At 48.9% G+C, this 15,669-nt stretch overlaps 1 protein-coding gene across 1 annotated transcript; it reads left to right on the forward strand.

The window, feature by feature from the left end:
• Positions 1 to 6,915: 6,915 nt before the first annotated feature.
• On the forward strand, positions 6,916 to 13,075 carry LOC119111164 (larval cuticle protein 65Ag1-like). The gene is made up of 4 exons (XM_037234990.1): positions 6,916 to 6,924; positions 7,373 to 7,543; positions 8,095 to 8,199; positions 13,013 to 13,075. The coding sequence occupies exons 1-4, from the start codon at positions 6,916 to 6,918 to the stop codon at positions 13,073 to 13,075; spliced, it is 348 nt and encodes a 115-aa protein (XP_037090885.1).
• Positions 13,076 to 15,669: the final 2,594 nt, after the last annotated feature.

Raw genomic sequence — 15,669 nt, forward strand, 5'->3', positions numbered from 1 at the left:
CCGGGTTGGTCTAAATCTCGCACCCGAATGGCTCCTTGCCCGCCTGGGTTGAGGACCTTAAAACCGACTACAAATAGATCAGGTTTCAGCGCCGTTTATGGAGAGGGTCATCGAAAACAGGTCGCAAACTTCACATGACTACGGGCTAGACCTGCATTTGTTGCTACGGTACTTAAGGTTGCCAAACTTACGGGTAAGAGGATACGACCACTGACATTGCTAATGGTGATTATATCTCACTTCACATGCAAAATGGAATCGGTTCTAACTTTATTGTGGCAGTGTCCTTTTCATTTGTGCGTTAGTAATGCAGCAGCAGCGGTTATGCAACACATAGTCCCAGAGATCAGCCTTCACTGATAATACATGTGCATTCTGTCTTTGTAGTTGGCTGAGACAGGTCAGGTGTACCCTGGACCTGAGCCAGAGACCGGCAGCATCACCCAGCAGGGCAGCTACCAGTTCGTGGGCGATGACGGCAACACCTACCAAGTCAGCTACGTGGCCGACGAGGGAGGCTACCAGCCGCAGGGCGCCCACCTGCCGGTGGCGCCCGCCCAGATCCCGGAGTACGAACAGCTGAGGATTGAACACCCCGAGCTGTTCTGGGCAGAGCAGCAGCAATACGTCTAGGAGAATCCATTTTCAGACCCTCTGATAGTAACATCAACCCAAGTTAACGTTTGTAGGTGGAGTGCAGCACGTGGGGCTCCTACATTCGAATGCGTTTAATGCCGACTATGCGATTAAACTTCAGGTCTGGCAAGAAATGAGATGACGAAAATTATATACACACCCTTTTCATACTTTCGTGTTTCTCTCTTTCTTGCGGTCGTATTGCACGCCTCCAGATACCCTTGGTGTTTCCTCATATGCCGCGTATGAGTAATTTGTGATGACTGAGCGATGCATGCTAGTCTTCATCAATACACTTACGTAAAGGCGTGGTTTGTTTTCATGACGGTTGTGGGCTCGATATTTGAATTGAAGCCAAATGACTTGTTGGAACAGAATACTGAAAAGTGAGTGCTTTGTTCCGGCCTGCAAATAACATCATGTTGTAACGTGCTGAAGGTTTGATGTGCACAAAGGGCAACTGGCATGGGAGGATGATGGAATCTGCATTGTTCTGAATAAGCACACTGCATTATGGGTCATATTACAATAAATTTACTTCGAGTTGGAATCCTCGTCCTGGTGTTCTGAGCTTGAATCGAGTTTTTTACTCCATTTGTGCAACATCAAACAGCCCGAGTCCACGGTCGAATGCAGCCATTTTTACAGCTAATGATTCGGAGTCTGCGTTCGAAACCTTTGGCGGATGTTGTAGCTGGTGCAACTTGTAACGAGTAGACTTACCTTACTGACTGCTGACTAGCCTCACTGACCTTAGCCTGATTCTATGTCAGAGTGGGGCATCGACAGTGATCAAGAAGACGTGCCGCTCCTCATTCGCCCCAACCCCTCCTATTTCTTACACCTGAAGATAGAGAATGCCGTACATAGGTGCTTCCCTTCTGCCTTCTGCCTTCTGCGCATCATTCCACCGGTGAGGCGTCAAATGAAAAAAGAAACACGGGGTCAGTTTAATCAGGCGTAAAGATGGGATGGCATTGATATGAAGAGCGTGCACTGCGAAAACAATGTGGATCATAAAATCCTTGTCCTCACATTGATCTAACCACAATGTTTGTTTCCAGGTAAGCAATAAAGTAACAGCTTATATCCATATCCCCGGCACCTGAGTTCTGAATATTAGAACTCAGGTGCAGGGAAGACTGGACCATTTTTTTCTTGGCCCTGGTCTCCGCATCGGTCATCGAATTGCAACATTTGAATGACGTGATTAAAACATCAGTGAATGCCAACGTGACCTTAGAATACCCCCCCCCCCCCCCCCCCAGAAATACCCTTACCACCTTCAAGCGCCTGTAACAAAGAACCTAGAGGGGCTTAGCTCTGAAGAAAGGAAAGGCTGTAAACTGCATCGAGTGATCTTCAAGATTACTCTTTCAGTTCAAAAACTCATAGAAAAGTGGAACCCTCCGCTGAAATCGAACTACAAACACGAGTTCATGACCTTTATCAAGTTTTATACTGGCCGATACTACTACGCCCTATATCACCTACCCAACACAACTCGGTATATACGAAAACACACATAAGGTCCCTGACCCACGGCAGGTCAAAGTCAGGCCATGCATTGAGCGAAGAGTTTCTTTGGCACCGTTCCCTCTGATGCAACAACAGAGCACAGTTCGCTACATGAAACCATACATCTCTGAGATGCTTTCTTAAGCAGCACATCAAATGAACTAGGAAACTCCATTGACTCAGAATCAGTTATGAACATCAGGTAAGGTCAAAGCCAATCCTTTTTGCTTAGTGTACGGGGTGATTTCTGGTGCTTATTTCACATTTTATATGAGCACGAAGTGCACTATGCAGCTTTTATGAACTTCGTTAGCATGCGTCGGGATGTCCGGTTAAAAACCCTTTGCTCGGGTGGGGGGGGGGGGGGGGAGAGAATCAGTTTGACATCATTGACCCCGCTGAGGTCTCGGGAACTAAGAAATCAAAAGACATCAAATTTACGGGGTGTGTTGACCTGTACGTAAAATCACTTGTGTCAAAGTTTGAGGTTTCTAGGTCAAGACCTTCGGGTTAAGAAGGTCAAACGAGGTCAAATTCCAGGTTGGTCTCTAAAGTGCTCCCAGAACCTAGATGACCGTTTCTAAGAAAAGGTCACTTGCTCATAAGGTCGGTGACCTTGTTTGACATTTTAAAGGTCATGGTCAGAATAGGCCAAGGACCAAAATCATACATGACTGCTCTGAGTTTTGTACTTGAATAAACGACAGAGATTACGTTAAGCAGTATGTTTCTAAAAGCAAAATGTTGACCTGGGTCATTTTAAATCAATGAGCTATTCTTAACTCTAAGAAGTCCATGGATGATGCATGACGCGGTTCCTGCTATCAATAAATTCGAAGTGGCCACCAGAAACTGTCCCATACAGCAAGCCCTAGAGTAATAAGACAAGTTGGTTTTGACTTAGAGCTGTCCTTCATACCTGACCTTATGTGAACGTAATTTGCTCATTTAATATTGGTATTGCCTAAGAAAACATCTCAGAGATGTGTGACTTCGCCTAACAATTCGCTGTTGCACCAGATAAAACGATTCCCTAGAAATTCACTTCGCTATAACCATGGCCTTAATTTGACTCGCCGTAGGTCAGCGACCATACAAGGTACGCCTAAATTTGTCTATGCCAAACGATCCGCTATTCAATTGGCAACAGCTATGCAAGGTTTGGCGCGGCATCGCCGCACTGCTCGAAAACCATTCTGGAAAAACCCTCGGGAGAAGGTCAATTTGCCCCCCCCCCCTGCCCAAGCGCGTGTTAAGGTCAGAATAGGTTGTTGACTTGAGATGACCCTGGTGAGAAACCTTCCGCCAAGCATAAGACTTGACGTCTATTCAAATGCAAGAACCAAAGCAGCTATGTATGATTTTGGTGAACACAACTTTTTAAAGGCAAAGCAGCTTCGCCGATCCTTAATAAGCACCGGCGACCTTTGCATAGAACATATATCTATGTTCACGGTGGATGCATGAGAAGGTCTGTAGGTCCGTTGGACACCAAGCTGAAGTCTGATCTTGTTTTACAACATTTTACCAGACTGCCACGACCTGGAAACCGCGCATTTTGACGCAAGTGAGATAACGTCAAGGGCAACACGCTGTGTAACTTTGGTGTCTCTAGCTCTTTGTTTTTAAGATCTTAGGGGCACCAAATTGGCGCCCTTCATATCTAAACAGAGGGTATTCAACTGGCTACTCGGGCGTTTGTTAACATTGTTTTTCGCTATTTTGATGCATCCTTTTGCGCAAACGGATTTCCATGCACTTCCTCGTGCGCAGGGGCCCAAAATGCTTCGAATTACAGGTGTGTTCTTTTAAGGCATTGATATGTTTGTTTTGTGCATTGAGCTTCAAGTTCACGTGGCCGACGCAAGTAATGCCGGTGCAAGGCCTTTTTTAAAAAGTATATTCATGCATTGCAATGCCTGACGTTTGATAGGAATCCAACATAATCCCAGTTCAGGTTTGTAAATGGTTCAGTCCGTCTCCGACCCTTCATCTTGATATGTTCAAGCTGAATATGATTGCGGGTACATAGTCAATCAACATGACTATTTCTAGTCAAATTCGCTAGATTCAGCTGTCATTAGATTCCTTACAAGATTCGTCCCATCCTCTGTTATTACTTAACAATGAACGCAGCCATGATTTCCTTAACACTGTTAGCCAGAACTTAGTCAGCACCCATCAGAGGCGGACAAAGGTGAGCGTCTATGGTGCCCAAATAAAAATGCGGGCATTATGAGAACGCGGGGGGGGACACGTGCTGCGCCTCTGCACCGAACCTTTGGAGCAGCTTCTACCACCGGCTGCGGGCTATTCCTTCCAGTCGGAAGAGCGAACCGCTAAAGCCATACAAACCCACCTTGCCACTTGTGGGTGAATGGGAGATCAGGCACATAAGCAAACTGAGATGTCAAGACGAGCTTTTTCGCAATGCACACCCGAGCCTACTGAAACGCCGTACAAGAAATGCTTAATGAGGGCTTGCAGTTGTTGCAATTTAGTTGCCTTGCAAAGGTTCTTGCTGGAGTCCACTCTAGGTCGGGCTATCACAAGCGAAAATCTTAATTGTGAGCTCGGATGAGCCACTGACAAAGCACGCCGATTCAGTCCGCTACCACCTTTCATGGAATATAGACGTCTAACATAAGGCTGGGGCTCGCGACGTCAGCGTCATTTAGTCGTAGCTTAACTTTTACAGCCTGAAGACAGATGGCAGTGTATCACAGTGCTGCGGTCACCCCTCCCGGTGTTAATTTTTTCAAAACGTTTGGTGGGCCAAAGTCGTGTAGGTCGGGCACTGTGGACTTGTTCCCAACACTTCTCGGATTCCTCCACTTACATTCTGGTTATCCACTTATCTGGTTATCCACTTATCTGGTTATCCACCTTCGTGTGTGGGCATGTGTGGGTGTGTTTGTGAGTGTGTGTGGGGGGGGGGGGGGCGGGGGAGAGTTTGATCGGTTACAGTGCTACGGTACACTTCAGTGAAACATCGTCTGCATGATCCGACCCTCTTATCCTCTATCTTGCTTCACGATGCATCCTTGCGACACCCGGCTTGTTCGGGGAGGCTGCGTGTGTCAGCCACGACTGGGCCGCAAGCCCGTGGGAAGAGGGACCTCAATCGGGAAGCCAGCGCACATGCGCGGGCTAAAGGTCGGCGGTTGGCCCCCAGGCGCATACAAGCCTGCCCCACCGTAGACCAGTTCCCCCATCTCATAGCCCTGAAATGGCCATTTGTGGTCGAAAGGGCTCAAATCCAGACACTTAAACCAAACAACCAATCGCCTTCAGATTGGCAACGAGCCATGTGCGGTATACTCAGCTTGAATCAAAAGTTGTTGTCGACACTGAATGACGGTGAAGTGAGTCCCGATCAAAATCGTCCCTCCAATTCACAGAGGGCGGCTCTCTGCTCGAGTCGGAGCAGACGTACCCTGGCCCTCTTTTTTGAGATCGGGTTACTCACGCACGTTGCTTTGTGTTTGAAAATGGAATGCGGGCGAAGATAGGCGCCAATTGAGAAGCAATCCAACGCCACGGTAGCGATCGACTCCTACTGTCTCCCACCTTATCTCTTGTCCACTATCTTTCATGCCGTGAAGCAGGGCTCTGTCCTGTGAGAACGCAGTGGAATGACGTTACACTAGTTCCCTGAAAGGCAGTTTTTCGGTCGAAAGGAAACGCAAGGGAGAGCGCTTTTTCCTCGATGTAGCCTTACAGAATCAGGGGAAATCCGCAACTGCGATCTTTTTTCAAAAATTGCTTGACGAAAGCGAACATTTTGCGCAGCAAACAGCTTAATGCATACAAAAACCGGCTTTTATGCAGCGAGTAACTATACATAAAGTAGCGTAGACATGTTTCAGCAAAACTCTCCTCATTCTGCCAGCGATATTCGTCATTCCCCTCGTTCGTTCCTACAATAACAGATCATATGTGATGGAGTGCTATCAATGATGTGGCTGGTGAACCCGTCTTGACCTCAGCAACTTCTGAAATGTGCTGACCTAATATTATTTTTCGTGAAATGTATTTGGATCGGTGGCGATATTTGAGTTTGTGGATTGTTTACCATCATCACCCGCTGACGACACTTTGCATGCCGCCGTTACAACCCCTGCCGTGCTGGGAGCAGAGGCACCGATTTCCAGACATTCCTATCCAATATCCGATCCCAAACCCAAAGGATGGACTAGTACCAACTTTTCGCCCCACAAGTGTCAAAAGTCAGGATGTCCATCATTTTCAAATACGTTATATCAAATCACTTTTAAGTATAGCCTGCAGTCCCAGCCACTTCTGGTATCGCTGCATTCCCTCACCCTAACCGAATGAAAAATAAGACAATAATTGTTGGTATGTGATGCACTTAATGCGTGCCAATTTGTGACACGGTAGGATGATATCAGCTTTCCAAAAAATCCAGAGATTCCTGCTCCTGCTCGTTGAATTTCTAACCTGGACTTTGGAAAGTTCTGAGAGTCTAAAATCTTTTAATCAAGTGGGCACCTCGACCTGGAAACATGCGGGGGAGGGGGATGCACGGAGCTCGGACGATCTTGCGGGTAACAATTAGCCAGCGGCAAGCGCTTTCAAGGTCGCCGTCGGCAGACGGGGCAGGGAGAGGTTGGCACGGCGGGGGAACCTGACCTCGCAGCCTCGCCGCTACCGCCGCTTATAAGGCCCGGAGCTGGAGCTCTCAGCATCAGTCGCTTGCTGCAGCCGACCGAGCACCACAGATCTGAGCACCACAGAGCCATGCAGCTGGTGAGTGGTGTATGCTGTAGTCGCCTGAACAGCGGCCATGTACCGGGCGGCTGAACGAGAAGATAAACAGGCAGACGTGGCCTTAAGCTGGCCACAGGAAAATTTTCTACTCGTAGTGTTAAATGCATCTTCGGGATGAGGCGCTTCATGATCGTTGCAATAATATATGGAGCCTAGGGCTTCCAGTTGGTTGTTTTGTTTTCTTCGGCTGCGGGTTCAGGGAAACGTTCCGGGATGTCAAAATGGTTGAGAACATTCTTGCAATGTCAAGTAAATAGCCAATGAAAAGACATGTTTTGGGGATTAAAACGGGCTAGAAGCAATTGCAACATTTGTTCATAAGTATGGATAAATCTGCTTTACTTGATTCACTGAATGCCACTGTCTTGTCAAACTAGTGCACATATCTCCACGAATGACGATAGCTAACGCCCGGCCTTCCCGCCAGTTGGTCTTCGCTACACTGGTGGCTGCGGCTGCGGCTGCTCCGCAAGGCTACAATGCTAATCAGTTTGTGAGGTCTGGACTGCCCGAGATCCGCATTCTCAGCCAGAGGTTTGATCAGGACCCCAACACTGGAAACTACGAATACAGCTACGAGCAGGACAACGGACAGGCGGTAAGTTTTTGAGGATTTTATTTATACTCATTTCACATGATGACACTGGATGCCTGATCTGGTGAACTGTTGACACTTCATGACTAACTGCTTTGGATTAGCGAAGGAGTTATCCGTATACATTGCCAGAAATGCACTTGGTAGCCAGGAGGGCAACGTAAGTCGCAACCAAACCGAGTGCGGTTGGTCTAAATCTTGCATCCGGATTCTCTCGTCCGCCTTGGATGGGGTGCTCAAACCCGGCTCCAAATAGGTCAGCATTTCAGCCCCGTTTAAAGATAGGTTCAACGAATAGAGATCGCGAACTTAGCATGACTACGTGCCGGACCTGCATTTGTTGCTACAGTACTTCAGGCTGCTAAATTTATGGGCAAGAGGATACAACCACTGGCATTGTTAATGGGCGATTAAATCCCGCTTCACATGCAAAAGAAAATCTGTTCTAATTTTATTGCGTAAGTTTTCGTCCAGCTCAAGCGTTAGTAACGCAGCTCATGGTCGTAGACATCAGCATTCACTGATAGCATGTCATATGCGTTCTGCCTTTGTAGGTGGCTGAGACAGGTCAGGTGTACCCTGGACCTGTGCCAGAGACAGGCAGCCTCACCCAGCAGGGCAACTACCAGTTCGTGGGCGATGACGGCAACACCTACCAAGTCAGCTACGTGGCCGACGAGGGAGGCTACCAGCCGCAGGGCGCCCACCTGCCGGTGGCGCCCGCCCAGATCCCGGAGTATGAACAGCTGAGGATTGAACACCCCGAGCTGTTCTGGGCAGAGCAGAGGCAATACGTCTAGGAGTATCAGTCGTTCAGACCCTCCGATCTTAACATCGCTACATTTAAATGCGTTTAATGCCGACCACGCGAGCAAGTTCCGGATTTGCCAAGAAATGAGATGATGAAATTTATATGCTTGTCCTTTTTATGCATTCGTGCTGTTCTCTTTCCTGAGCTCGAACTGTACGCCTGCACGTGCCGTTTTTTGTCTGCTCACATGCCTCCTATGAGTACTGTGTAATGACATTGAGCAAAGTACGTTAATCTTTATCAATACACTCGTGTAAATGCGTTGTGTTGTGTTTTTTATGGCAATCGTGAGTTCGGTATTCAAATTGCATCACAGCAACTTATTTTAGAAGGGAATTAAGATGATCTTGGAATGATTATAGACGTTATACTCGCTAAGTAAGTTGCATGTGTGATTTTTTTAAGCTTCACGTTTTAGAATTTTAACTTTCTCAAACGTTTTTTTTCAGAGCTTTCCAGATGCAGCAAAAAAAAAACAGCGTCCACCGACTTTGTGCCAAATGAAGTATAGCTTAGATTACTTACACAACGAGCTCTTAACGTGTACAAAAACCATTAGAAAACAAAGTAAACTACCACGGAAGAGAAACGGAAAGGTTTGAGGTTGCTGAAAAAGAGAGAGGGCACAATTTGGAAACCAAACCATAAATATAGGTGGTTGGTTATTTCGCGATTGCCTGCGATTTCTTGTCATTTTGTTCGGTTAAAGTGTTGGAAATGTGTGCCATTTGATCACGCAAGGCAATAGTATAGAAACAATAAGGTAGAACGCTCCGGTCTCTATAAATGAACCTATGGCTTTGGAAAGCCGCGAATTCGGCAACATACTCGTCCTTAATTGTCAGAGGGTTTCATGTCGTCACAGAATTAAACCCCGGTTGCCATGGCAGTAAACCCAAGATTCCGCATTGTGGTAGTGTTTTAAAGAACTGGGTCTGGGCTGTGTTGCGCCATATTCTAGGATCCTGAGGTTGGAAAACGGGCAAATGTAAGCCGGTATACACATGTAACCTACAATTATATATTGGAAAGCACTAACTATGCTTAAATGTTGATGTTCAGGACAAATGGTTTTCATGTAATAGGCTCATCATTTCTTAACAACCAATCTGACGCGGCGAGACAAATCACCATGACGTCAACAAGATCTGCATATGAAGCAAATACCATGGCGTGAAGAGAGGTCAGAGACAGAAATAAACAGGAAAATGAGTGAAATGTTATGCTTCCAACAGGTTAACCTGTGCTGACATATGCAGTAATGAACCACCAAGGCTAATGGAAGTTATCATCTGCAATATCGACGCCCAGTGTGTGGGTCCAGCGCGGGGTGTAGCTGCATGATATGCAAGCATGTCAATGCAATTAAAGTTCATACGCTTGTTCACAAATTCGCTGGTGCATGCAAAAGGCAGTAAACTGTAACTGTTGAATTTACCATGCAATGCTCTCCTGAAATTAAAACTAATTTCAGAAGGTTGACGTCTTAACAAATCGCAACACATGTAGGTCAAATAAAGGGTTGTTCTCTTCTCCTTTACCTGGTATCCATCTTGTTTGTGGTGTGCCAATTTTCTTGTCCCAATGTGGAGTAGTTCTGGCCCATGCCAGACTACTATGAGCCTAAAAACCCCAAATGTTGCACCACTATTACGATGTTTGCATGGTACTACAGCGCAAGACATGTTGCAAAAGTGGTAATATTTGAAATCTGTGCGAATGCTTTCTTTTCGTTTGCATATTTTTCCTTAGAATCAGAGCCCACAAGCAAGAATTATTTCATCTGATGTCGGCAAAAGATAAATCTGCTTGACATGTTGACAAACATGATCGCATACGACAAACTAAAATATCACGTTTGACATTGTCCCTGAACTTATACCCGTATCTGCCCTTAGCAGACAGGTGCCTAGCTTTCAATATTGGTTTCTGGAACTCGTTTCCGCTCATGAAAACGAGGACCCAGATCCCTCGTTTCGGCTAGCTATCATTATCACTGGTCCCTGGTTATGGGATGACTTGGGTTATGTTGCAAACACCAGGCCTTGGTCCCTGGCTCTCACTGACTGTTCCCAAACTCAACATACGATTACGAGTCCTTGTTAGTTCGTCGCAAACACCACACGCTCGTTCTCGACTTGATTAATTCACGCACAAACCGTTTGATCCCGACTCCCGTCCGTCACTGGCTCCTTCGTTCACACCAGCACGGGTTGTCATTTGACAACATTCTGTTATTTAGATGATGTCTGAGATCAAATATATCTTACATGTGTGCTTTAATGATTGCATGTGCTCACAGCATAACGTAAGTTCATCAAGTGAATACGTATTGGTTTCTAACAATATTTTCACGTGAGATCCTGGTTCTTGTTGGTGTCTTTGACTTCATGATGCATCTTGGTTGTTGCTGAATCCCAGTGATATTCTTAGGCTGGCTCTAGACTCTGCGGGATCTCTGGCCATGGCTATAGCCATTGGCTATACATTTGCGACTGATGAATCTAGCGACAAAATGCGAGCCGGCTCTTGTTTCTTGGACCCCTCTGCACACTTCAGGCCGTGTTTTGAATTCTTGTTAGATCTGTTGAATCACACCAACAGCTTTGTGGTCAGCGAGTGGACAGCAATACGACCAGAGGGTTGGCGAGCAGACCTGTCGGCAGGTCGGTCGATGATCACTCTCGCTTGCGCCGATGCCAAGAGGACATCACTTCGGAATCGAAGAGCAGCTCCTGCAGGCCGTCGCCAGTGACCAGCGACAGGCGCGGGGCCGCGTCCAGAGCTAGGATGTCCCGCCGCGTAGGATGAGCTTGACTGTCACGTCGTCCGGCGCCGTGACCAGCGCCAGAAACATGAAGCCGGCTGGACGATCTTGTGTGACCTATGGACACCCGTAGCTCGGCCCGTGCCGCCGACAGAGCCGCCGACGCGGCTCTGGGATTGTAACGCCTTTGACGAGAGCAGATGGACGGCGTACATCCGCGAGCACAAAGCCAGGCAGGTCCGCGGCCAGCAGTATGCCACTCAGTGCCACACGGATTGTTACTCGCGCTCGGTGAACAGCTCTGTCGATTTATGATATCCAGTATATTGAAAATAAAATCATATTACCAAGGTAGCTTGACTGGCGTTCAGTCGTATTTCATATTCTATCACATGCTTTGACATCTAAAACCCAACTAAAATGATGCTTGACACCAGGCAGCACACAGATCACTGACACAATAATATATCCAGGCTAGGTCCACTAAGGGACCTCCCTTGCGCCACCCACCACCAGGTGGCCGGTCGCCAGCCCGCGGCCGCCCGCCTGGCGATGCAGCGACAAAGTGCGCCCGAGCAGGTGTCGAAACGGCTGGCGGCCGGTCGGTGGATAGTTGTCAAGTCCAACAACGGACCTCCCGGAGACTTGGATCCCTTAGTCTGGTGTAAACGTAGTACGTGAGAGTGTGCGGTAAAAAGGAAAGCTGTAATGCAGCGGCAAAGTGCACCCGAGCAGGCGCCGAAACGGCTGGCGGCCGGTCGGTGGATAATTGTCAAGTCCAACAACGGACCTCCCGGGGACTTGGATCCCTCAATCTGGTTTAAACGTAATACGTGAGAACGTGTGGTAAAAAAGCTGTAGCGATCGTCTCATCTGTTTCCGGGACCACTCTAACCCGTTAGGAGACACCATTTCGGGTGGATTGCTCCAAATCCAGTAAGGGACCTTCCTCCTGTGTAGGTCTCAGACCGGCCAAAACGGCACAAACATGGCACGTGTGCACGCAGGTGACACAGAGACATGCTTCGACTATTCTACCACATTGGGGATTAAATATGCTTGACTTAAAAGAGAAAACACGGCATTTGCAAGAGGGTATACAGAAGATAAGAACCCAACCTAACCCAGCCTAGCCTAACCTAGCCTAGCCTAGTTGAGCCTAGCCCGACCTAAACTAACCTAACCTAACCTGGCCTGGCCTGGCCGGGCTTGGCCTAGCATAGCCTAGCTTGGCCTAGCCTAGCCTAGCCTAGCTTGGCCTAGTCTAGCCTAGCCTAGCCTAGCCTAACTTGGCCTAGCCTAGTCTAGCAAAGCCGAAGCCAAGGCCACAGCCAAAACCAAAGCCAAAGCCAAAGTCAAAGCCAAAGCCAAAGCCCAAGCCTTAGCCTCAGCCTCACCTCGCCTCACCTTGCGCTGCCCTAACTAACCTAACCTAATCTAACCAAACCTAACCTAACTCATCCTAATCTTACCTAAGCTGTCCTAACCTAACCTAACCTTACCCAAACCTAACCTAACCAAACCAAGCCAAACCTAACCAAACCAAATCAAACCAAACCTAACCTAACCTAACCTCACTCAACTCACTTCATCACACACGTACCATGTTTGCCCCGTTTTGGCCGGTCTGAGACCTTAACTGAAACGTGGTCCTTTACTGGACTTAAAGCAATCCACTCGAAATGGCGTCTCCTAACGCGTGAGAGTGGTCCCGGAAGGCGATGAGACGGTCGTCACAGCTTTCCTTTTCACCACACATCCCCACGTTCTATGTCTGCACCAGATTGGGGGTCAAAGTCCCCGGGGGTCCCTTGTTAGACCTGGCAATTATCGACCCCCCGGCCGCCAGCCGCTTCCGTGCCTGCTCGGGTGCACTTTGCCGCCATACCGCCAGGCGGGCGGGCGCGAGCTGCCGGCCGGCCACCTAGTGGTAGAAGACGCGAAGAAGATCCCCTAGTGAAACTAGCCTAATGTAGCTGTATGCGAGGTTCCCACAGTAAGAGATATCCAAGAACATCCTGCCCAGAATGACCGTGGTAATACCAGCGATGCCAGCCCAAGTAGTACGTCGAACCTAATGAATGTGGCCCTGAACCAAAGTTCAACTTTAAAGAAAACGCGGTAGATCCTGTCTTGCCGACCTTGACGTTGAAAGGGCTGAACTTCTCTGATACTGCGTACCGGTCCAAGATTTTGTAGTCTACCTTTTTTAATGTGATCTTCCATACTGATATGCCTCCGGTAATCGGGCGCAGCAGTTCGAGATGCTGTGCTCATTGTGCTCAGGAGATTTAACTGCTTATATATACAAAGTTTCTGGCCAATTTGAGGGGTCCACAGAATCCCGAATATGGACCTGAATCTGAATGTAAACGTGGTGCCAACTTGACGAATGCGCGTCTGTATCAAGCTTTGCTTTGCTGTGGTGTTTACGTAAGTTCCGCTGTTCCGGTGTCTCGCCTCCGGCTCACTAGTGCACACGGTACGTTCAAAGTCACTTCTGTATTTGGCACTCACCACAAGCACTCCATAAAGTCCGTCCCGCCGGCGCGTCCGTCCTCGCGCCGGCGGCTCCCCAAGTTTTTTCTCGTTACTCTGTCCTCTCCTGAACCCCGCAGCCGCGTCCCCCACACTGGCCTCTAAGCGGCGCGCACCAAACTACGCAAACATTCACCTGTTAGCACGTAGATGTTTCTGACACCTTACACTACACCCTTCTTAAAAGAAGAATACTTTCGCAGTTGAATTATTCAGCTATGACATAATAAATAAAGCCATGGTATCATGAACACAGATCTCACGGAACAAACATAACGCACACAGCAAGCGAGGCCCTTAAACGATATATTTCACGTCATGGCAACTAACCCAAAGAACATGTTAGCACAAACAATGCAAATACACTATGAATCCATGTTTTGCATCCAGCTATCGCAATCATGCGCTAAATCGATCTGGAGGCCGTCCGACTCGGGCGCTCCGCTGTTCGCGATGACCGTTTGACGACGGCTGTTCTACAGACACTGGGATCCGGGACCTGGACGCATTCGAATAGGAACTCGGACTTGGGGGTGATTCATTGGTTCGCGCCAGGTTACGGAAGGACAGTGGTGCCGTGGGCCGCGGGGTACGTGACCTGTGCGCCGGGATAGGGCAGGGGGTCGGTATCGCTGATCTTGCCGGCTAGTCAGGCAGGTCCGTATCTCCGTCACTTTCGACGAATGCTGGACCCACAAAAGACTTGTCATCAGCATAACCTTCAATGACGCGTTCCGCCCCTAAGCGGTACCTACTAGTCCTGCCGTACTACCACGCCGCAGACCGACAGACCCTCCCGGCCGGCTGCGCCTCCCACTCCGTCTTTGTCTGGATGGGTCGGCTCCCTTTGCTCACTCGTGGCCCGCTGTACCTGACCTACGGAGGGCGGCGGCCCAGCCGGGGTTGTTCTCGCGCAGTCCGGAGCCTGAGTTCGCTGATGGGCCGGCGCCGACTGGGCTGGCGACGGAAACACGAGGCGGCAGGACGTGTAATCCATCAGACAGCGAGACCGTCGGAAAAAGTCCCGAACCAAAAACGGCTCATTCTTGGTGTTGCCACTAGGATCAGAGCCGCGAAAGCATTGAGGTCAGCGATAAACGCGGGCACCGATTGAACGACACCACTGAATTCGAGAACTGGGATTTGGATGCTGAAAGATGCCATGTTGGATCGCAACAAAGCAATACAGGGTTTTTTCGTGACCGATTTTAGACAAATACGTACGACCTACTTAAAATAAAGCCGTAACACCGGCCAAACAATCACAAGACATTTGAAAGTCCAAACATAAGAACACGACAGTTGTACGATTAATTCATGTCGCTCAAAACTGACGAATGCAAGACCTCACACCCACGACTGCTGGGGCCGTTCCGTGCGCAGTGGAGGGGGTGTGGATCTTGGGAGCTGCCGTCGGGCCCTGGGCAGAGAGATGCCCTTATTGAGTTTGCGGCGAGTGCTCTGCTGTCCCTCTCCGGGTAGCAGTGACGAGGTGGCGTCGGGAAGGCGGCGGGCAGGTCCTGGGCGGAGGCTGCCGAGTCGGTTTACTGAGACGACTGAGAGGGGTCCGTTTCTGGTGGAGGTGGTCACAATGCGGTTCCGGTGCCTCGCCTCCGGCTCACTGGTACACACGGTGCGTCCAAAGTCACTTCTGTATTTGACATTCGGCACAGGCACTCCACACAGTCCGTCCCGCCGGCGTGGGCGTCCTCGCGCCGGCAGATTTCCGGGTCACTCGGAGAGCTGCCGGCGAGAGAAGAGTCTTCTCTTTGCTACTCCCTCCTCTCCTGCCCCCCCCCCCCCCCCCCCGAGGCCGCGTTCCTCGCACGGGGCACATGGGGCGGGAGGATAGGAACGCCAGCGCCTGTAAGCGGCGCTCGCCAAACTACACAAACATCCACCGACTGGCACATAGGTGTTTTCTGACATCTTACATTTGCGTGGTGTGACCCGAAAAATGGGGATGCGTGAAAACCTTGCATTTGACGCACAGTTGAAGATCGTGATTTTGTA

The sequence above is a fragment of the Pollicipes pollicipes genome, unplaced genomic scaffold (genome assembly GCF_011947565.3).
Source record: "Pollicipes pollicipes isolate AB1234 unplaced genomic scaffold, Ppol_2.1 Scaffold_7261;HRSCAF=8764_pilon_pilon_pilon, whole genome shotgun sequence".
In the NCBI taxonomy this organism is placed as follows: domain Eukaryota; kingdom Metazoa; phylum Arthropoda; class Thecostraca; order Pollicipedomorpha; family Pollicipedidae; genus Pollicipes; species Pollicipes pollicipes.